General features: G+C 48.3%; 1 protein-coding gene across 1 annotated transcript in view; it reads right to left on the bottom strand.

The window, feature by feature from the left end:
• Positions 1-1546: 1546 nt before the first annotated feature.
• Positions 1547-22057, bottom strand: part of ATPAF1 (ATP synthase mitochondrial F1 complex assembly factor 1) — a 55043-nt gene continuing 34532 nt past the window's right edge. The window contains exons 3-9 of the mRNA XM_077275841.1: positions 4614-4655; positions 4378-4440; positions 3300-3350; positions 3173-3220; positions 2783-2878; positions 2576-2683; positions 1547-1809 (exon numbers count right to left, since the gene is read on the bottom strand). Coding sequence (XP_077131956.1) covers positions 1669-1809; positions 2576-2683; positions 2783-2878; positions 3173-3220; positions 3300-3350; positions 4378-4440; positions 4614-4655 — 549 coding nt within the window. The 3' untranslated portion in view covers positions 1547-1668. The remainder of the gene's footprint in view (positions 1810-2575; positions 2684-2782; positions 2879-3172; positions 3221-3299; positions 3351-4377; positions 4441-4613; positions 4656-22057) is intronic.

The raw sequence follows: 22057 nt of genomic DNA, 5'->3' as shown, positions 1-22057 counted from the left end.
CCTCTCTGCTATGGCTGAGAGCGAAGAAGGGTAAGAACGCCAGGGTGACTAGGTTGGTTCTTAGCCTTTCAGGACCTCACTTTCCACGTAGAGCATAGGCCAGGGAGGATACATGGTAATGCGGATGCTCTCTCACGAATGCCCTGCTTAGTGTCTGAAGGTGCCCAATACCCCGGCTTTGGGCAGAGGAGGGGGGGGGGAATATGTGACAGAGTCGCAGGCTTGTTTTGGGAAGGGAGGTACATTTCACTGTGTACACTACAGTCAGTGATGTAGAACCCGATTGTTTTGCCTCCAGCATGCTAAGTGCTGAGAGGGTTAATGTTTAAGTCACAATGGGTTGGCTTTATGTGACCACCCATAGAGTGGGTGGGAGGGTGCTCACCGTATCCCCTCCTACAGAGCTCCTGACGTGTACTAGCAGGACCTGTGGTGACGTCATGATCATGTGATCACATAGTCCTGGTTAAATACCTGGACATGTGAGACAGTCTGTGTGGTGTATTGGGAGAGGGAACACTGCCACGTGGCTCCAGAAGGAGCAGAGGACATTGCCAGGTGTCTGCAGGTGGAGCTTGCACAGAAAGGACTCTGATGAAGTTTGTTTGTTTTGCTTTCCATTAAGCCAGGAAGGCTCTGCTTTTGTTTTTCCTGAACCCTGCATTGGTCTATGCTGACTTTAATAAACAAGCAGGCATTTCACTATCAAAGTGTTCCTGCGTCCACCTGAAGAAGCAGCTAAGCGTGTCGACCCCTCACACATTGCATGTGTTGGAGTCGGTGGTGTATATACCATATGTTCACTGTGGAGTTGCCCAATACCCAGCCGCAGCCTCGTCCATCAGTCAATTGTATAATTGTCTTGACGATTGGAGGCAGCAGAGTTGAGTCAGCCTGACAAAAATATTTGCGTTCAATTCCCTTTAATTAAACTTGAGCTTCAATTGTATCTCAGTTGTTTCATTTTAAATATCGTATTTTTGGATTACAATTTTTTTCCTCCAAAGTTTGGAGGAAAATGGGGGTCTATCTTGTAATCTGAAGTGATCTTACCAGGGGGCAGTGGTGGAGTGGGGTCACAGGAAGCAGGGTTGCTGCTTCAGGAGGGCAGCGGCAGGAGCGGAGCAATGCTGTGGTGCCTGAGATCTCAGAAGATGTTGATGCTGGTGAGTGGAGTCCCATTTCACATAGATTTCCGTGCGGTGGGCTTCGCAAAAATGGCCACCAGAGGCGGCGTAGGTACAGACTGAGATAACGGGAGATACACCACCATTATATTTAAACATTTTTTACTATTTTCCATCTCAAAATCTAGGGTGTGTCTTATCATTGCAGGAGGTGAGGGAGCCAAATATTCTGAGAGGATGCATTCGTTTCTTGACGCAAGGACACACTCCCACGGTTACCACCTACAGCACCATTATTGTATATTTTCTTAGGGCACGTTGTTCAGGAGGACAATTCACACTGGTAATTAGAGTCATACCTTGCACATTAAAATTGTTGACAGCCTTACATACAAATGGTCACATGATAAAACAGAAGCTTCCAGACGAAGATTATTTATATATAAAAAAATAAACGTACATGAACCTACAACATGGCCACTGAGAGGTCAATGGTAGACTTGGCTGCCAGGTAACAAATCCACTTCCATATTCCCCCCTACTAACTCTGCTCCAGGGCAGAGATCACCGCCATGTACTTGAAGGCGCTGGGATCGTGGTTGAAGCTCTGCACCAGTTTGAATTGATCGCTAGCGTAGAAAAGCTGAACCTGATTAGCCAGACACCGCGCATCCTCCACCTTCTGTAAAGAAACACAATTCCCATCATCCTTTAGATATCACAACCTATTCCAGGGAGGAGAAGGAGAATCTGGAGAGAGGACAGGAGTCTGAAGTGAGGAGTCTGAAATGAGGAGTCTGAAGTGAGGAGTCTGAAGTGAGGAGTCTGAAGTGAGGAGTCTGAAGTGAGGAGTCTGAAGTGAGGAGTCTGAAGTGAGGAGTCTGAAGTGAGGAGTCTGAAGTGAGGAGTCTGAAGTGAGGAGTCTGAAGTGAGGAGTCTGAAGTGAGGAGTCTGAAGTGAGGAGTCTGAAGTGAGGAGTCTGAAGTGAGGAGTCTGACAGTAACTTTCTCACTGAGTGTTTGTATGCGTGGGAGAACTAGCAACACGGTGGCTCAGTGGTTAGCACTGCAGTCTTGCAGCGCTGGAGTCCTGGGTTCAAATCCCACCAAGGACAACTTCTGGAAGGAGTTTTTATGTTCTCCCCGTGTTTGTGTGGGTTTCCTCCGGGTACTCCGGTTTCCTCCCACATTCCAAAGACATACTGATAGGGAATTTAGATTGTGAGCCTCATCGGGGACAGCGATGATAATGTGTGCAAACTGTAAAGCGCTGCGGAATATGTTAGCGCTATATAAAAATAAAGATTATTATTAAGTGGGAAGACATAGCTGTCTGACCAAGGATCTGCTCATCAGTTCTCTCATGTGTACAGACAATTTTAGCCATGATGGTCACTCGGTAGATGGAGAGATGTTGGGGAAGGGGTGACTTTAGAGGTAATACTATACCAGGAAGGTGGAATCGCACTCGCCCATCATTAACACAATTCCTTTGCTGGCCTGGAGCTCACGGTAATGATGCAGGATCAGCTGACTTTGTGCAGAGTCACCCACTGTCTGCAAGACACAACATCTAGTTTACCGAGGTTAGGGCCCAGTCACATGTACATCCCGGCCCCTCCACCACTCAGCTTGATAGAACCACAGTGACCTCACCTGAATATTGGTTAGTGCAGTGAAGTGAAGCTCCGTCCCCGTCCACTGCCCGACAAAAAATGTATAGCCATCCTGGCGGGGAAGGGCATACAGGAACTGCGATAAAGCAGGAGAGAAAACATCTGCCCTCAACCTGCTAGATTATCTATCATGAAACCTCTATAATGACATGACCCCAGCCACACAGCAATGTCATAAACCACCACCCTCCATCAACCCCAAAAAGATGCACACACCACCACCCTAGACCACACCCACCACCACCCTAGACCACACCCACCACCACCCTAGACCACACCCACTAGGTCTCACACCAGTTTCACCTCTCACAATGACGAGCATGCCACCATCCACATGCATTCGAGTACACAGGACAGCATTGCAACTTACAGATGGGCAGCACCGAGACCTGCTCCAAACAAGGTCAAAGGCTTCTCCCTGCAGAGAAGAGGGGGCAAAGTGAAGGGCCTATGTGGCTCCACGCATGCTTTACACCTGTGTATTTGCTGCCACTCACCGGGATAACAGCGTACACCGTGTCCCTTCTGGCAAAGAACTCTTTCCATATCTAGAAGATGAACCAGATAACAGGTAATACGCCCCGCGGCTCGTCCATATGTACTCATCCTCTGCCTGCTGGGTAACATTGCACTAATCCCCTTATAACACGACCCTGGTGGGAAGACTCCTCTCCCCTCCTGTAACATGACCCAGGCGTGCATGTTCATCCCTGATCCTGGCGGGCAGCGTGATCCCTCACCCTTCTGCCCGTGTAATATGACCCCAGCAAGCGGCATGTCCCCTGACTCCCTTGTACCCCGGCGGCCAGTGTGTACTCTCATACAGACAATATCTTCTGTGCATGCGGTGTGCACACTCCCCCATTCCCCCAGTAACGTGACCCTGCTGACCATCACAGACCATCTCCCACCACACCACCTATAATATGACCCCAGCAAGCGGCATGTCCCCCGACTCCCTTGTACCCCGGCGTCCCGTGTGTACTCTCATACAGACAATATCTTCTGTGCATGCGGTGTGCACACTCCCCCATTCCCCCATTCACGTGACCCTGCTGACCATCATAGACCATCTCCCACCACACCACCTATAATATGACCCCAGCAAGCGGCATGTCCCCTGACTCCCTTGTACCCCGGCGGCCCGTGTGTATACTCACACAGACAATATCTTCTGTCCACACTCCCCTATTCACGTGACCCTGCTGACCATCATAGACCATCTCCCACCACACCACCTATAATATGACCCCAGCAAGCGGCATGTCCCCTGACTCCCTTGTACCCCGGCGGCCCGTGTGTATACTCACACAGACAATATCTTCTGTCCACACTCCCCTATTCACGTGACCCTGCTGACCATCATAGACCATCTCCCACCACACCACCTATAATATGACCCCAGCAAGTGGCATGTCCCCTGACTCCCTTGTACCCCGGCGGCCCGTGTGTATACTCACACAGACAATATCTTCTGTCCACACTCCCCTATTCACGTGACCCTGCTGACCATCATAGACCATCTCCCACCACACCACCTATAATGTGGCGCCAGTGCGGCATGCACCCTCAGACCTGGGCAATATCTTCAGCACTCTTGTCCATCACCAGCTCCACATTCAGCAGCGAATTCAAAGTCTAAAGAGAAAAGCGCAGAGCTGACAATTACTGCACAGCGCACCCCATTCATAATAATGAACATGTGCTATAACGGCCCCCACCCATATAAGCGAGCGACTACTTTCTGTAGGCACAGTGACACCTCAGGAGAATGATTCGGAAAAGGGCGGCACCTCAGACTACATCCTCACCTTGTTCCTCAGGACTGCTTCTTTATCTGAACTGGATGTCACCTGGAAAAGACAAGAGCTATCAGAGGAGTAAAGGCAACCATTGTGCACACGTCAGTGGCCGGGGCATCCTGACATATAAGCACTGGGTGAAATAAGTATTGAACATGTCACCAATTTTCTAAGTAAATCTATCTGTAAAGGTGCTATTGGCATGAAATTCTCTCCAGATGTAACATATCCAATCCACAGGCAAGAAATCACCATAGATGTCCATAAATTATATGTAATAATGATGTACAATAACAAATTATATTGTAGTGCCGTGTTAGCCAGAAAAATCGATGTGAATACTTTTCTGCCCAATGATGACAAAAGTATTCTAGGAGTGATACCTTTATTGGTTAACCAGTTAACACGAAGAAAGAGAGGAGCAAAAAGGCCTGAAAAATCCTGACGCTAGCTGAAATCTATTAGAAATTAAAAAGCAATCCTGCCACTTTGTAACAAATAATATCAGCTGGTTCAACTGATGGTAATGAGACACCTTTTTATAGGCCAAGGTACCACAAAAGAACATCTCATGATGAGTAAAACCAGTGAGCTGTCTCAAGACCTTCACAGCTTTATTGCTGTAAAACATCCTGATGAGATTGGTTACATAAGAATTTCTAAACTACTGAAAGTTTCAATGAGCACTGTTGGGGCCATAGTCCAGAAGTGGAAAGAACATAATTTCACCATAAACCGACCCCAACCAGATTCACCCCACAAGATTTCACCATAAATTGGCCACAACCAGGTGATCCCAGCAAGATTTCATCCATCAACGTCATGTTGCACCACAGACTGTCCAGGAGTTGGTGGATGCTTTAGTCCAGGTCTAGGAGATCCCTCAGGAGACCATCCGCTGCCTCATCAGGAGCATGCATAGGCATTGTAGGGAGATCATACAGGCACGTTGAGACCACACACACTACTGAGCATCATTTCCTTGTCTTGAGGCATTTCCACTGATGTTGGATCAGCCTGTAACTTCATTTTCCACTTTGATTTTGAGCATCATTCCAACTCCAGACCTCCGTGGGATATTAGTTATGATTTACATTGATCATTTTTAGGTTTTATTATTCTCAAACCATTCCACTATGTAATGAATAAAGATTCACAACTGGAATATTTCATTCAGTGATATCTAGGATGTGGGATTTTAGTGTTGCCTTTATTTTTTTTAGCAGTGTGCATACAGTTCAGCCCAGCAAGGATAATATAGCCATTCCATGTTAATTTCTCCAAGCTACCCATATTTTGTGATATTTATGCATAGCCTTCAGTTTTCTGTATATCGCTTCCTCCAAAAGTAGCAAAAACATTTTAACCATGAATTCTCTGAATCTTGGCGGTGTATTTTTCAACCAGTAGGATGCAATAATCTTCCTAATTAGAGACAGAATCCTCTTAAGTGCCACCTTACATTCCCATCCTCCGTTACACCATCAAATGAGTCCAGAATGCACTACAGGTTGTTTAGCAATGTTGAGTTTAAACACATTATCCACAGAGATTAGGGTTTAGTTCCAGAAGTTCCCGATTACACCACATGCCCAGAACATATGCATAATACCCGCTGGGCCCACCCTGCATCTTGGGCACAAGTCATCCGGTCTAGAGATGGCACCAGCTAAGGAGTTCTGGTTAGAGACCACAGAGTGATTATTAATTCTTAGAGGAGAGAGCCTTCTGTGCAGACCAAGTATGACGTAATTGGAGATACTGATAAAAGAATGTATTAGGAAGAGGAAACTGATCTCTAAGTTGTTCAAAGTCACCGAAAATCCCATTAGACTGTAGCTGAGCTAGAAACAACACCCGCCTTTATACAGGGGATAAATCCCTCCAATCTGAAAAAAAAACAACTCTGGTAATTTCGGGTTTTGCCAGATTGGCGTGACCGGGGTATATTCAACATAGTCTAGCATTTCTTTATTATTTCTTTATTTTGTTTCCCAAGTTTTAATCATAAAAGGACTACTGTTGGAAGCTTCTTCTTGAAAGCAACCTGATATTCCACCTCCAGGAAGGGCAAGTCTGGATGTCCCCCCATATGTTCCAGTAATATAGAAATTGAAGACCCTTGGAGCAGCTAAAGTTTCTGCAATTGTGAGGCCAAAATTTACAACCACAGATTAGGGGCAGCCAGACCTCCCTCCTCCTTCCCCCTTTGTGGCGTCTCATACTCGATGCCGGCTATGCCTTTTGTTCCATATCAACTCCCTAAACATGGCTTGGGATTTAACTCCTTAACCCCCAGAGGCTCCCCCCCCCCCCTTCTCAGAGCCATAGCTTATTTATTTTTCTGTCAATATGGCCATGTGACTGCTTGTTTTTTGCGGGACAAATTGTACTTTTGAACAACACCATTGGTTTTAACATGTCGTGTACTGTAAAACAGGAAAAAAATTCCAAGTGCAGTGAAATTGCAAAAGAAGTGCAATCCCACAGTTTTTTGTTTTGCTGTTTTTAGCCTATGTGCACACGTAGGAAATGTGGTGCAGAATTTTCTGCACTAAATCTGCATCTCCTGGCAGAATCCGCAGGTGCGTTTATGCGTTTTTTGTGCAGTTTTTGTACAGATTTTACCACTGCAGATTTCTATTAATGGAGGGGTGCAGAAACACTGCAGAAACGCACAAAAGTGACATGCACTTTGAAATCTGCAGCGTTTCTGCACAGATTTTTCTGCACCATGTGCACAGCTTTTCTTTTTTTTTTCACATTGATTTACATTGTACTGTAAATCACAGTGAAGTTCTGCACCAATTCTACACTAAATCTGCATCGTGTGCACATACCCTTACGGTGTTCACTGAATGCTAAAACTGACCTACCATCATGATTCTCCAGGTCATTACGAGTTCATAGACACCAAACATGTCTAGGCCCTTTTTTATCTAAATGGTGAAAATTCCAATCTTTGTAGAAAAAAAAAGTGCCATTTTCCGATACCCGAAGCATCTCCATTTTTTGTGATCTCGGGTTGGGTGAGGGTTTATTTTTTGCTCACCGAGCTGCTGTTTTTAGTGATACCATTTTGGTGTAGATATGATCTTTTGATCACCCGTTATTGCATTTTAATGGAATGTTGTGGCGACCAAAAATGTTATCGCTACGCTGTTTAGCGATCAGGTTAATCCTTTTTTTTTTATTGATAGATTGGGCGATTCTGAACGCAGTGATACCAAATATGTCTATGTTTGATTTTTTAAAATTGTTTTATTTTGAATGGGGCAAAAAGGGGGGAGATTTGAACTTTTATATTTTTAAAAACATTTTTTTTTTTTTTTACTTTTGGCATGCTTCAATAGTCCATGGGAGACTAGAAGCTGCTATAACCCGATCGGCTCTGCTCCATAGAGGCGATGATCAGATCACCTGTATGTAGCAGAATACTTCACTTGCTATGAACGCTGACCACTTGGCGGCACTCATAGCAAGTTGGCATTGACAACCATAGAGATCTGCAGGAGACCTCTGGTTGTCATGCCAATCCATCGGTGACCTGCAATCACATGACGGGGGTCACTGATGGGCGGATTTCCGGCGTGATTGCCGGAAGGGCACGTTAAATGCCGCTGTCAGAGTTTGACAGCGGCATTTAATGGGTTAATAGCTGCGGGTGGATCGTGATTCCACCCGCGGCTGTTCCGGGCACATGTCAGCTGTTCAAAACAGCTAACATATGCCAGGAATGATGTGGGCTCACCGCCGGAGCCCACATCAAAGGGAGGGACTACTATATCGGCGTACTATTACGCCCGATGTTGGAAAGGGGTTAAAGAAGTATTTTGGGGGAGCAATACTGGAGTATTGTAAACTATATACAACAGTTGCGGCATTAGCACCATTTTAATTAGATTTGTGAGCCCAATTACTGACAGAGGTAACTTGCACCAAGTGTTAATCTTTTTCTGAAATTTAGTATATAAAGGATCTAGTTTGAGTGGTATAACAGAATTAACATTAGTGGAAATCTGAATAGCCAGATAAACTCCGTCCTCACACTCCGCCATGTCTGTTCCACCGTAAATGTCTGACAGATCGTCCACCAGTATGAGGATAGATTTTTCAGTTAATACATAACCCTGAAAAGTCGCCAAACTCACCAATCAGAGATTAATGAGTCTTTCATATAACAAAGGAATAAAAGGAGGTCATCCGCATAGAATGCGACCTACTCCCACTCGACGCTGTCGAACACCTTTGTGTCAAGCGACAGAACCCCCCGCTCCCCAACATTCAGTGACTGCATCTGGAGATTAAGAAAAAGGCATCTTATTTTTATAGCAGTAGACTTGGATGGCATAAAGCTCGTCTGATTCTGATGAGCCAAATATGTAAAAACTTTCATGAGCCGCAGAGCCAGTACCTTAGCCAAAACCTTAACATCAAGCTCTAACAATGAAATAGGCCTACAGATGTCAGTATGGACTGGGTCCTTTCCCGGTTTTGGAATTAATACAATTGCAGCTTCACACATTAATCTACCCATCTCCAGCAACACCCAGAAAACCTCCAGCGGTTGGGGCAATACTACTGAGCTTAAGTCTTTATTAGCGATGAGCGAATATTCTCGTTACTGGAGATTTCCAGAGCACGTTTGGGTGACCTCCAAGTATTTTTTTTAGTGCTCGGAGATTTCGTTTTTATTGCCGCAGCTGAATGATTTACAGCTATTAGCCAGCTTGATTACGTGTGGGGATTCCCTAACAACCAGGCAACCCCCACATGTACTTATGCTGGCTAACAGATGTAAATCATTCAGCTGCGGCAAGAAAACTAAATCTCCGAGCCCTAAAAAATACTTGGAGGTCACCCGAGCGTGGTCTGGAAATCTCGAGTAACGAGTATATTCGCTCATCACTAGTCTTTATATATTTTGTAAAGCGCTGCAGAATATGTTGGCGCTATAAATAAAATTATTATTATATAACTCCGCTGGCGCTTTATTTGGTTGAAAGGTATTCAGAGCCTCTTCTAACCAAGAGTGGCGCATCCAATGCCGTCCTTTGTTCTGCCGCTAATTGTGGTCATGCTAATTGCCCAAGGTATCTATCAATAGCCTCCGATGTGTGAGAAAGCTTAGAGGAAATTAAATGATTATAACATTCACCCACAATATCTCCCGAGTCAGTGACCATGGACCAGTCTGCCATTTTAATTGCAGATATAACCGGGGAGGCCTGCTGTTCCCTAGCCACCATAGCCATGAAATGTCCTGCACGTTCCTGCAGCACCCCAGAGTCCTGGTTGTTGCAGTACTGTGGCTCCGCCACTATGGGGAGCTATGGTACGTCTGATTGCACTAAAGGAGTTTCTCTGACCAGGTAACACCTCACTACACTTCACACTCCGGCCACCAGGGGGGGGTGGTCCTATCTAGTAGGCCACTCCTCACACTATGGTAAAACTGGGGGTTGGACAGGAAGACAGGGAGAAGTAGCTGGGAAGAGCTAGTGAGAGGACCTGTCAGGGATGGGATCCTGGCAGACTCCTCAGAACAGAACTAACCAGTGCACAACGGGAATACAGTAAAGAAGTATTGGGACCAGAAGGAGTCGTGCTGTTAGACCGAGGCAACATCCTTCTGAGGCGCAAACAGTCGGTGGCCGGAACGCCGAGCAAGTAAGAGACTTTAACCCCTTCATGACCCAGCCTATTTTGGCCTTAATGACCTTGCCGTTTTTTTCAATTCTGACCAGTGTCCCTTTATGAGGTAATAACTCAGGAACGCTTCAACGGATCCTAGCGATTCTGAGATTGTTTTTTCGTGACATATTGGGCTTCATGTTAGTGGTAAATTTAGGTCGATAATTTCTGAGTTTATTTGTGAAAAAAACGGAAATTTGGCAAAAAATTTGAAAATTTCGCAATTTTCACATTTTGAATTTTTATTCTGTTAAACCAGAGAGTTATGTGACACAAAATAGTTAATAAATAACGTTTCCCACATGTCTACTTTACATCAGCACAATTTTGGAAACAATTTTTTTTTTTGCTAGGAAGTTATAAGGGTTAAAATTTGACCAGTGATTTCTCATTTTTACAACAAAATTTACAAAACCATTTTTTTTAGGGACCACCTCACATTTGAAGTCATTTTGAGGGTTCTATATGGCTGAAAATACCCAAAAGTGACACCATTCTAAAAACTGCACCCCTCAAGGTGCTCAAAACCACATTCAAAAAGTTTATTAACCCTTCAGGTGTTTCACAGCAGCAGAAGCAACATGGAAGGAAAAAATGAACATTTAACTTTTTAGTCACAAAAATGATCTTTTAGCAACAATTTTTTTATTTTCCCAGCGGTAAAAGGAGAAACTGGACCACGGACGTTGTTGTCCAATTTGTCCTGAGTACGCTGATACCTCATATGTGGGGGTAAACCACTGTTTGGGCGCACGGCAGGGCTCGGAAGGGAAGGAGCGCCATTTGACTTTTTGAATGAAAAATTGGCTCCAATCTTTAGCGGACACCATGTCACGTTTGGAGAGCCCCCGTGTGCCTAAACATTGGAGCTCCCCCACAAGTGACCCCATTTTGGAAACTAGACCCCCCAAGGAACTTATCTAGAAGCATAGTGAGCACTTTAAACCCCCAGGTGCTTCACAAATTGATCCGTAAAAATGAAAAAGTACTTTTTTTTTCACAAAAAAATTATTTTAGCCTCAATTTTTTCATTTTCACATGGGCAACAGGATAAAATGGATCCTAAATTTTGTTGGGCAATTTCTCCTGAGTACACCAATACCTCACATGTGGGGGTAAACCACTGTTTGGGCACATGGTAAGACTCGGAAGGGAAGGAGCGCCATTTGACTTTTTGAATGAAAAATTATCTCCATCGTTAGCGGACACCATGTCGCGTTTGGAAAGCCCCTGTGTGCCTAAACATTGGAGCTCCTCCACAAGTGACCCCATTTTGGAAACTAGACCCCCCAAGGAACTCATCTAGAGGCATAGTGAGCACTTTAAACCCCCAAGTGCTTCACAAATTGATCCGCAAAAATGAAAAAGTACTTTTTTTTCACACAAAATTTCTTTTAGCCTCAATTCTTTCATTTTCACATGGGCAACAGGATAAAATGGATCCTAAAATTTGTTGGGCAATTTCTCCTGAGTATGCCGATACCTCATATGTGGGGGTAAACCACTGTTTGGGTGCACGGCAAGGCTCGGAAGGGGAGGCGTGCCATTTGACTTTTTGAATGGAAAATTAGCTCCAATCGTTAGCGGACACCATGTCGCGTTTGGAGAGCCCCTGTGTGCCTAAACATTGGAGCTCCCCTACAAGTGACCCCATTTTGGAAACTAGACCCCCCAAGGAACTTATCTAGATGCATAGTGAGCACTTATAACCCCCAGGTGCTTCACAGAAGTTTATAACGCAGAGCCGTGAAAATAAAAAAATAATTTTTCTTTCCTCAAAAATGATTTTTAGCCCAGAATTTTTTATTTTCCCAAGGGTAATAGGAGAAATTGGATCCCAAATGTTGTTGTCCAGTTTGTCCTGAGTACGATGATACCCCATATGTGGGGGTAAACCACTGTTTGGGCGCACGGCAGGGCTCGGAAGGGAAGGCACGCCATTTGGCTTTTTGAATGGAAAATTAGCTCCAATCATTAGCGGACACCATATCGCGTTTGGAGAGCCCCTGTGTGCCTAAACATTGGAGCTCCCGCACAAGTGACCCCATTTTGGAAACTAGACCTCCCAAGGAACTAATCTAGATGTGTGGTGAGCACTTTGAACCCCCAAGTGCTTCACAGAAGTTTATAACGCAGAGCCGTGAAAATAAAAAATGTGTTTCCTTTCCTCAAAAATATTTTTTTAGCCCAGAATTTTTTTATTTTTGCAAGAGTAACAGGAGAAATTGGACCCCAAAAGTTGTTGTCCAGTTTCTCCTGAGTACGCTGATACCCCATATGTGGGGGTAAACCACTGTTTTGGCACACGTCGGGGTTCGGAAGGGAAGTAGTGACGTTTTGAAATGCAGACTTTGATGGAATGCTCTGCGGGCATCAGGTTGCGTTTGCAGAGCCCCTGATGTGCCTAAACAGTAGGAACTCCCCACAAGTGACTCCATTTTGGAAACTAGACCCCCAAGGGAACTTATCTAGATGTGTGGTGAGCACTTTGAACCCCCAAGTGCTTCACAGAAGTTTATAACGCAGAGCCGTGAAAATAATAAATGTGTTTCCTTTCCTCAAAAATATTTTTTTAGCCCAGAATTTTTTATTTTTGCAAGAGTAACAGGAGAAATTGGACCCCAAAAGTTGTTGTCCAGTTTCTCCTGAGTACGCTGATACCCCATATGTGGGGGTAAACCACTGTTTGGGCACATGCCGGGGCTCGGAAGGGAAGTAGTGACGTTTTGGAATGCAGACTTTGATGGAATGGTCTGCGGGCATCATGTTACGTTTGCAGAGCCCCTGATATGCCTAAACAGTAGAAACCCCCCACAAGTGACCCCATTTTGGAAACTAGACCCCCGAAGGAACTTATCTAGATGTGTGGTGAGCACGTTCAACCCCCAAGTGCTTCACAGAAGTTTACAACGCAGAGCCGTGAAAATAAAAAATCATTTTTCTTTCCTCAAAAAAGATGTTTTAGCAAGCAATTTTTTATTTTCACAAGGGTAACAGGAGAATTTGGACCCCAATATTTGTTGCCCAGTTTGTTGTGAGTACGCTGATACCCCATATGTGGGGGTAAACCACTGTTTGGGCGCACGTCAGGGCTCGGAAGGGAAGTAGTGACATTTGAAATGCAGACTTTGATGGAATGGTCTGCGGGCGTCACATTGCATTTGCAGAGCCCCTGATGTGCCTAAACAGTAGAAACACCCCACAAGTGACCCCATTTTGGAAACTAGACCCCCGAAGGAACTTATCTAGATGTGTGGTGAGCACTTTCAACCCCCAAGTGCTTCACAGAAGTTTATAACGCAGAGCCGTGAAAATAAAAAATAATTGTTCTTTCCTCAAAAATTTTTTAGCAAGTAATTTTTTTTTTTTGCAAGGGTAACAGGAGAAATTGGACCCCAACAGTTGTTGCCCAGTTTGTCCTGAGTACGCTGGTACCCCAAATGTGGGGGTAAACCACTGTTTGGGCGCACGTCGGGGCTTGGAAGGGCGGGAGCACCATTTGACTTTTTGAACGCAAGATTGGCTGGAATCAATGGTGGCGCCATGTTGCGTTTGGAGACCCCTGATGTGCCTAAACAGTGGAAACCCCTCAATTCTAACTTCAACACTAACCCCAACACACCCCTAATCCTAATCCCAACTGTAGCCATAACCCTAATCACAACCCTAACCCCAACACACCCCTAACCACAACCCTAACCGCAACACACCCGTAACCCTAATTCCAACCCTAATCCTAACCCTAATCCCAACCGTAACCCTAATCCCAACCCTAACCACAACTGTAACCCCAACACACCCCTAACCCTATCCGTAACCCTAACCACAAGCCTAATCTTAACCCTATTTCAAACCCTAGCCCTAATTCCAACCCTAACTCTAATTCCAACCCTAACCCTAAGGCTATGTGCCCACGTTGCGGATTCGTGTGAGATTTTTCCGCACGATTTTTGAAAAATCTGCAGGTAAAAGGCACTGCGTTTTACCTGCGGATTTACAGCAGATTTCCAGTGTTTTTTTGTGCGGATTTCACCTGCGGATTCCTATTGAGGAACAGGTGTAAAACGCTGCAGAATCCACACAAAGAATTGACATGCTGCGGAAAATACAACGCAGCGTTTCTGCACTGAATTTTCCGCACCATGGGCACAGCGGATTTGGTTTTCCTTAGGTGTACATGGTACTGTAAACCTGATGGAAAACTGCTTCGAATTCGCAGCGGCCCATCCGCTGCGGATCCGCGGCCAATCCGCTGCCGATCCGCTGCGGATCCGCTGCCAATCCGCTGCGGATCCGCGGCCCATCCGCGGCCGATCCGCTGCCCATCCGCTGCGGATCCGCGGCCAATCCGCTGCGGATCCGCGGCCCATCCGCTGCCGATCCGCTGCCGATCCGCTGCGGATCCGCGGCCCATCCGCTGCGGATCCGCGGCCGATCCGCTGCGGATCCGCGGCCGATCCGCTGCGGATCCGCGGCCGATCCGCTGCCGATCCGCTGCCGATCCGCTGCCGATCCGCTGCGGATCCGCGGCCGATCCGCTCTGTGTGCACATGCCATAACCCTACCCGTAACCCTAACCCTACCCCTAACCCTACCCCTAGTTCTAACCCTAACCCTAGTGGAAAAAAAAAAAAAAAAAATTTCTTTATTTTATTATTGTCCCTATGGGGGTGATAAAGGGGGGGGGGGGTTATTTATTATTTTTTTTATTTTGATCGCTGTGATAGAACCTACCACAGCGATCAAAATGTACTTGTAAGGAATCTGCCGACTGCATACCTCCCAACCGTCCCGATTTCAGCGTGACAGTCCCGCTTTGGCACCGGGGTCCCGCTGTCCCGCTTCGGGCATTTAAAATCCCGAATTTGCGGCCGCCGGTGAAGCCCCGCCCACTTCCGGGACGTAGAGAGAGCCCGATTAGTACCCGCTGTTCGTTCCGTTCCCTGGGACTGCGTTGTAGCCACGCCCCCTTGAGTTGCCTCACCGCCCGCCTCCGGCTTCCTCCTCAACTATAGACGTGGGCGGACTCTGAGGACAGAGCGGCAGCACCCGGACTGGTTTCTGGCACGGGGGCAGAGTTGTGAGACACTCCGTGTCTGTGTGACCGCGGGAGCAGCGAGCGGATCTCCAGACTGTAAGTGAATGTATGTGTCTCTCCCCCTCTCCATGCAGCGCTGCCCTGCTGCGGTTACAGCAGAGACTCTGACAGCATAGGAGGACTGACAAACTAAACTTTGTCTCCCCATGGTGCGCGCACCCCGCTCCCACTCTCCCCCTGGTACCCATCCATCGGATTCTCCACCAACCTGGTGCAGCACCCCTTACATTCTATGGGGGCTGCCACCTGCCTGCGTTACATTCTATGGGGGCTGCCACCTGCCTGCGTTACATTCTATGGGGGCTGCCACCTGCCTGCGTTACATTCTATGGGGGCTGCCACCTGCCTGCGTTACATTCTATGGGGGCTGTGCAGCATTATATTCTATGGGGCTGTGCTGCATTATATTCTATGGGGCTGTGCTGCATTATATTCTATGGGGCTGTGCTGCATTATATTCTATGGGGCTGTGCTGCATTATATTCTATGGGGCTGTGCTGCATTATATTCTATGGGGGCTGTGCTGTATTACATTCTATGGGGGCTGTGCTGTATTACATTCTATGGGGACTGAGCTGTAATGCTGGATACAGCAGTCAGCGGCGCAGCTGGATGACACCATTCAGCGCCGTGGGAAAGGAAGCTGCCGGCTGCTGCGAGGGAGCGCGGTGAAAGGTGTTTGTGTGTACTGATGGAGAAGGCAATGATGGGGGTGGGGTAACCATGTGTGGCCATTATACTGCACCCAGCATTGTGTGGGGCCATTATACTGTACCCAGCATTGTGTGGCCATTATACTATACCCAGCATCGTGTGGGGCCATTATACTGTACAAAGCATCATGTGGCGCCATTATACTGTATGGACCATCACGTGGGGCAAGTATACTGTACGCAGCATCATGTGGGGCCATTATACAGTATGGAGCATAATGTGGCCAATGGCCATTGTACAGTATGGAGCGTCGTGTGTGGCCATATTTTTTTGTTCATAATTATTGTTAACGAAACATTGTGATCAGAAGTGCTAAATGGGTGTGGTTGGGGCGTGGCTAGTTGTGAAATGGGTGTGGCCTAAAATTTGCCGCGGCGCGCTGGGCGCGCCGCTGACTTTGTCCCTCTTTCCCTTCCCCTAAAGTTGGGAGGTATGCGACTGGCAGATTCGGCGGGCGTACTGAGCATGCGCCCGCCATTTTCCAAGATGGCGGCGCCCAGCGAGGAGACGGCCGGACACCGGGAGGATCGGTAAGTATGAAGGGGTGGTGGATCGGAGCACAGGGGGGGGGGGATCGGAGCACAGGGGGGGTTTATTCAAACAAGGAGGGAGCGGGCAGGAGGACGGGGGAGCCGGCAGGCGGACGGAGGGGACCGGACCCCATAACGGACCACTGGGGGGGCGATCGGTGGGTGTGGGGGGGGACATATTAGGTTTTCCAGCCATGGCCGATGTTATTGCAGCATCGGCCATGGCTGGATTGTAATATTTCACCAGTTTTTTAGGTGAAATATTACAAATCGCTCTGATTGGCAGTTTCACTTTCAACAGCCAATCAGAGCGATCGTAGCCACGGGGGGGGTGAAGCCACCCCCCCTGGGCTGAAGCACCACTCCCCCTGTCTCTGCAGATCGGGTAAAATGGGAGTTAACCCCTTCACCCGATCTGCAGGGACGCGATCCCTCCATGACGCATACGCTGCGTCATAGGTCGGGAAGGCACAGACTTTCATGACGCAGCGTATGCGTCAAAGGTCGGGAAGGGGTTAAGTACACTGCAAACCACGGCCGGACAGCTAATTATAGGTTGGCTGTCTCACTTAACACCTAAGCAGACAACGGAGGCAGCTGTGGGAGAGGGGCGACTCTAGGGTCCCGGAAGAACTCCAGGCCTACCCCGTCATACGGGTGCGTCCTACCATATCATCTGGGGGACGGAGAGAACGAACATCTGAGACAGACAGAAACAGTTGTGAGGACTATCCCGGGAGCTCAGCAGGGAAGAACTACAACATCCAGCGCTAGAAGGTAGACACTGATTCCCACCTGTAAAGAGAACTCCTGATGTGCCTTTGGACCGGCCGGTCTCTGACAACCCAGTTAACAGCGCTCTGGACTGAGGTCTCCAAAACCTTCAGTAAAGAGGTAAAGAGACTGCAACCTGGTGTCCTCGTTATTTACCGCGACTTGCACCCCACAACTGCACCATCATCATCACTTATTGCACCGGACGTCCCCCACTGACAGACAGGGCCACGGACCGGGTCTAACCACCGTGACAACCCCAGGACTGAGACCCAGAGGCCCGGCTCCGGGTACCCCTCGGCCCTGCGGCGGTGTGGGGGCGCTCCAACCTGGCGTCACGAACAGGATCTACTTAAGCCTGAGGAATCAGGTCATGTGTGCCTTGGAACTGTGATTTATTGTGCTTGGACTGTACTTTATTGAAAAGACTGTGTGCTGTGCCATTTACCGCCAAAATTCGCCATTGCCGCGCACGGAGGGAGGAGCCCTAGCTACGCGGGCGGAACCAGCCAAAAGAAGCGCGGAACGGAAAGCGCGGTAAGGCGCCAATCCCGGAAGAGGAACCCCGACCTCCAGCAGGTTAGTGGGAGGAAGGGACAGCCATGTCTGAGTCGGGAGGAGAGGAGGTGGCGGTCGCAGCCGCGGACGTAGGGGCAGCCCCGGTCCACGCAGCGGGCGAAGCCGCGGCCCTAATACCACCACCGGTTGCCGCAGAACCCGGCTGTTCCCCTCAGCCAGCCGGACACTGCCGTTAACACAAAAGCCATAATGCCCTTTTCTATGCCGTACCTGCCCGGAGCGGCCTGGCTCCCACGATACTCTGGGGAGTCGCATACATTCACTGACTTTAAGGAAGGGCTCTGCAGCCTGCTCGAGTTCTATCCCCTGACAGAGCCCCAGAAGGTTCATATGATAACCGGCCAACTCTTTGGGGCGGCTCTGAGAGAATTGAAATCCTGGCCCGCTGAGGATAAAGGAACTGCACAACAGATTTTTGCCAAGCTTAAAGCCACCTTTGATACTCGCACTGCTACAGAAATTAAACTGACTTTTTATGGATGCAAACAGAGGCCACAGGATAGCTTACGGGACTATGCCCTTAATCTCCAGGAGGCTATGCGGGCCATTAAGCAGAGTGACCCCGGCAGCATGCAGGATGAGGATAAACTTCTGAAGGAGCGGTTCATTGAGGGGCTCCTGTGCAGTCACCAGCGGGGCCAATTGCACTTCCTGGCCATGCAAAATCCAGACTTGACTTTTGCGCAGTTCAAAGATAAAGCTATCCAGGCATTGCAGGAGCGACAGCCCAGCCGCGCAATACCACCCAGGCGCCCCGCTCTCACATACCACCAGGAGGTGGCATCGGATACCCCAGTTGCCGCGGAGGCCGACGCCCAGAGCTTCGAGGACGACTCCCCTGCAGGACTCCGTCTTCAGATGCAGGAGCTGACCAAGAACGTTGCTGCCCTAGCCCGGACGGTGCAGTCCCTACAGGAGGCCCCCAAGAAAAAGATCCAGCTAGCCTCCGGACCAGAGGATGTTCCCTGGACGCGACAGAAGAGGACCCCACCGACCAGAGGCCGGGACAGCGATCGTTTCCATCAGGACGGACGACCCATCTGCCGCCAATGTCACCAGGTGGGCCATCTTGCAAGGTACTGTCCTTTAAACGAGCAACCCCTGGGGCAAAGGGCCAACCCCCAGGAGTAGGACGGTCAGGCCCGCAGCATTGGAGAACCAAGTACATTGGAGGACGACCAGTTCTCCCTGTAGTGATTGATGGAATCCCCTTGAATGCTTTGCTGGACACCGGTTCTCAGGTGACGACTATACCTTACGTGCTCTACAAACGGTATTGGGAGGACGCTGATATTACTCGTGGCCCTGACGATGATTTCACCATAATCGCCAGTAATGGTCAGCCGTTGCCACAAGTGGGGTATAAGGAGGTCACCATCAAAGTGGGGCGGGTGGAATTGAAAGCCCAAGGGATTGTGATTGTTGATATTGATCGTCGAGAATGTAATCCCATGATGACTCTTGGTACTAATGTTATAGAAAATTGTCTTGCAGAAGTGATTGTTTTGTTGCAACAGGTGGCAGAAACCGCTGGCCACAGTGAGCAACGTGCCCTGCAGAAGGAAATCAGAGCTCTGATGCAGAGACAGCAGGTAGAGCTGACTGGTGGTGAGATTGGTCGTGTCACTGTGAGTGATTCAAACCCCATCGCGATACCCCCCAAGAGTGAAATGTTAATATGGTGTCGAGCAGCCATAGGCCTCAGGGGTAAGGACTACCAGGCCTTGGTAGAACCCGTATATTCAGACAATAGGCCTACTGTTCTGACAGCCCGGGGGGATGTCGACGTCCGTCAGGGGAGAGTGCCCGTACGTGTCCTCAATTGTGGGGAGGAAGAGGTTCACCTCACCAAGTATACCACGCTCGCCAAATTGTTCACTGTCAATAATAATGTGATACAGACACCTGAACCCTTGGTCCCGTCAAACATGGCGGAGAACAAAGGTTCTGCAGAGCCCTCGAAGGACTGGTGTCGGGAATTGCATGTGGGCACTGACTCTACCCCATCCCATCAAAAACAGGGGGCCTACAGGGTGGTACACGAGTACGAGCAGATATTCAGCAAACACTCCTCAGATTTTGGGCAGGTGAAAGGGATCCAACATCACATCCCCACGGGAGATCACCGACCCATAAAAGAGAGATATCGCCCTGTACCCCCAGCTCATTACCAGTGTGCCAAGGACATGTTGCGGGAAATGAAGGAGGCTGGGGTGGTGAGAGACAGCTGTAGCCCCTGGGCAGCTCCGTTAGTCCTTGTTAAAAAGAAAGATGGTACAATGAGGATGTGTGTTGATTACAGGCAGTTGAATCGCATTACACATAAGGACGCATACCCACTGCCCAGGATAGAGGAGTCTCTGGCTGCCTTAAAATCTGCTAACTACTTCTCTACCTTAGATCTCACCAGTGGGTACTGGCAGGTTCCTGTAGCGGAGGCGGACAAAGAGAAGACGGCCTTCACGACACCAATGGGTCTCTGTGAGTTCAACTACATGCCCTTCGGATTGTGCAATGCTCCCGGAACTGTTATGGTTACCCCAATGACCAGGGGAATAAAAATACAAAACGGACTAGCTCTCGGGTGATGGAAACTAAGGTCGACCGTGACCTGAACCTGACCCAACACTTACAGTAGCCGGGGGATGTACCTACGATGCCCTAGACACCACGCGCCAGCCGGAGATCTAACTACCCCTATAAGAGGAATATACAGGCCTGCCTTACCTCCAGTGAGGAACCCCAAAAGATGATAGTAGGCCCCCACAGATATTGACGGTGAGTTCAGAGGAAATGACATACGTAGGATGAACAGCAGATTTAGCACAGTGAGGTCCGCTTACTAGATAGCAGAAGGACAGGAAAGTGTTACTTCACGGTCGACCTAAAAATCACTATTCAAAAACACCATCCAGAAATTACTTTAAACTCCAGTGACAACTCATGCCACTGGAGTAGTAATTTTCTGTCCACAAGAGCTTCCAGCACTGAAGAGTCACATTGCAGATAGCTGGACAAAAATAGCAAAAACAAGAAACAAAATTCAACTTAGCTGAACTGGAACTTGAGGCAGGTGAATGCAACAGAATGCTACTAGCACATTGATGACCGGCATGTGACTAACAGCCAAGCAGCCTTAAATAGGAAACTCCCCTAGAGGGTGGCGACAGGTAATCAGAGATGGAGGAAGGCAAATAAGAGACACTACCATAACAGACCACCGGGGGAGCCCACAAACCGAATTCACAACACGGAACGTTCCAGAGGATGATGGAGTGCTGCCTGGGACACCTGAACTTTGAAACCGTGCTGCTATATTTGGATGATGTCATTGTCTTCTCTAAGACCTACGAAGACCACCTGAAGCACCTGGCCGAGGTGTTTGAGGCCCTATCCAACTTTGGCTTAAAGGTGAAACCGTCCAAGTGTCATCTGCTGAAACCTAAAGTGCAGTACCTGGGCCATGTGGTGAGCGCTGAAGGATTGGCCCCAGACCCCGACAAGGTCACAGTGATTAAGGACTGGCCAAAGCCCAGTGACCTCCACGAAGTCCGGCAGTTCCTCGGGCTGGTAGGCTATTACCGGAGGTTCATTAAGGATTTCACCAAGAAGGCCGCACCCTTGCAAAACCTGTTGGTGGGCCAACCAAAGAAGACCAAGGGGAGGAACACCCCCTTTGATTGGAATGAAGAGCTGGAGGAATCCTTCACCTGTTTGAAGTCGGCACTGACGGGAGAAGGGGTACTGGCTTACCCCGAATACGACCAACCGTTTGTGCTGTACACAGATGCCAGTAATGTGGGACTAGGAGCCGTGCTGTCTCAAGTCCAGAAAGGCAAGGAAAGAGTGATCGCTTACGCCAGCAGGAAACTCCGTCCCACGGAAAGGAACCCTGACAACTACAGTTCCTTCAAACTGGAATTCCTTGCCCTTGTCTGGGCAGTGACAGAGAGGTTTAAGCACTACCTGGCCTCCGCGAAATTCACCGTCTTTACGGACAACAATCCGCTAACGCATCTGGGTACTGCCAAACTCGGGGCTTTGGAACAGCGGTGGATGGCCCG

Source organism: Ranitomeya variabilis, chromosome 8 (genome assembly GCF_051348905.1).
Source record: "Ranitomeya variabilis isolate aRanVar5 chromosome 8, aRanVar5.hap1, whole genome shotgun sequence".
Taxonomy (NCBI): domain Eukaryota; kingdom Metazoa; phylum Chordata; class Amphibia; order Anura; family Dendrobatidae; genus Ranitomeya; species Ranitomeya variabilis.
This window is presented reverse-complemented; position numbering and strand designations above follow the sequence as displayed.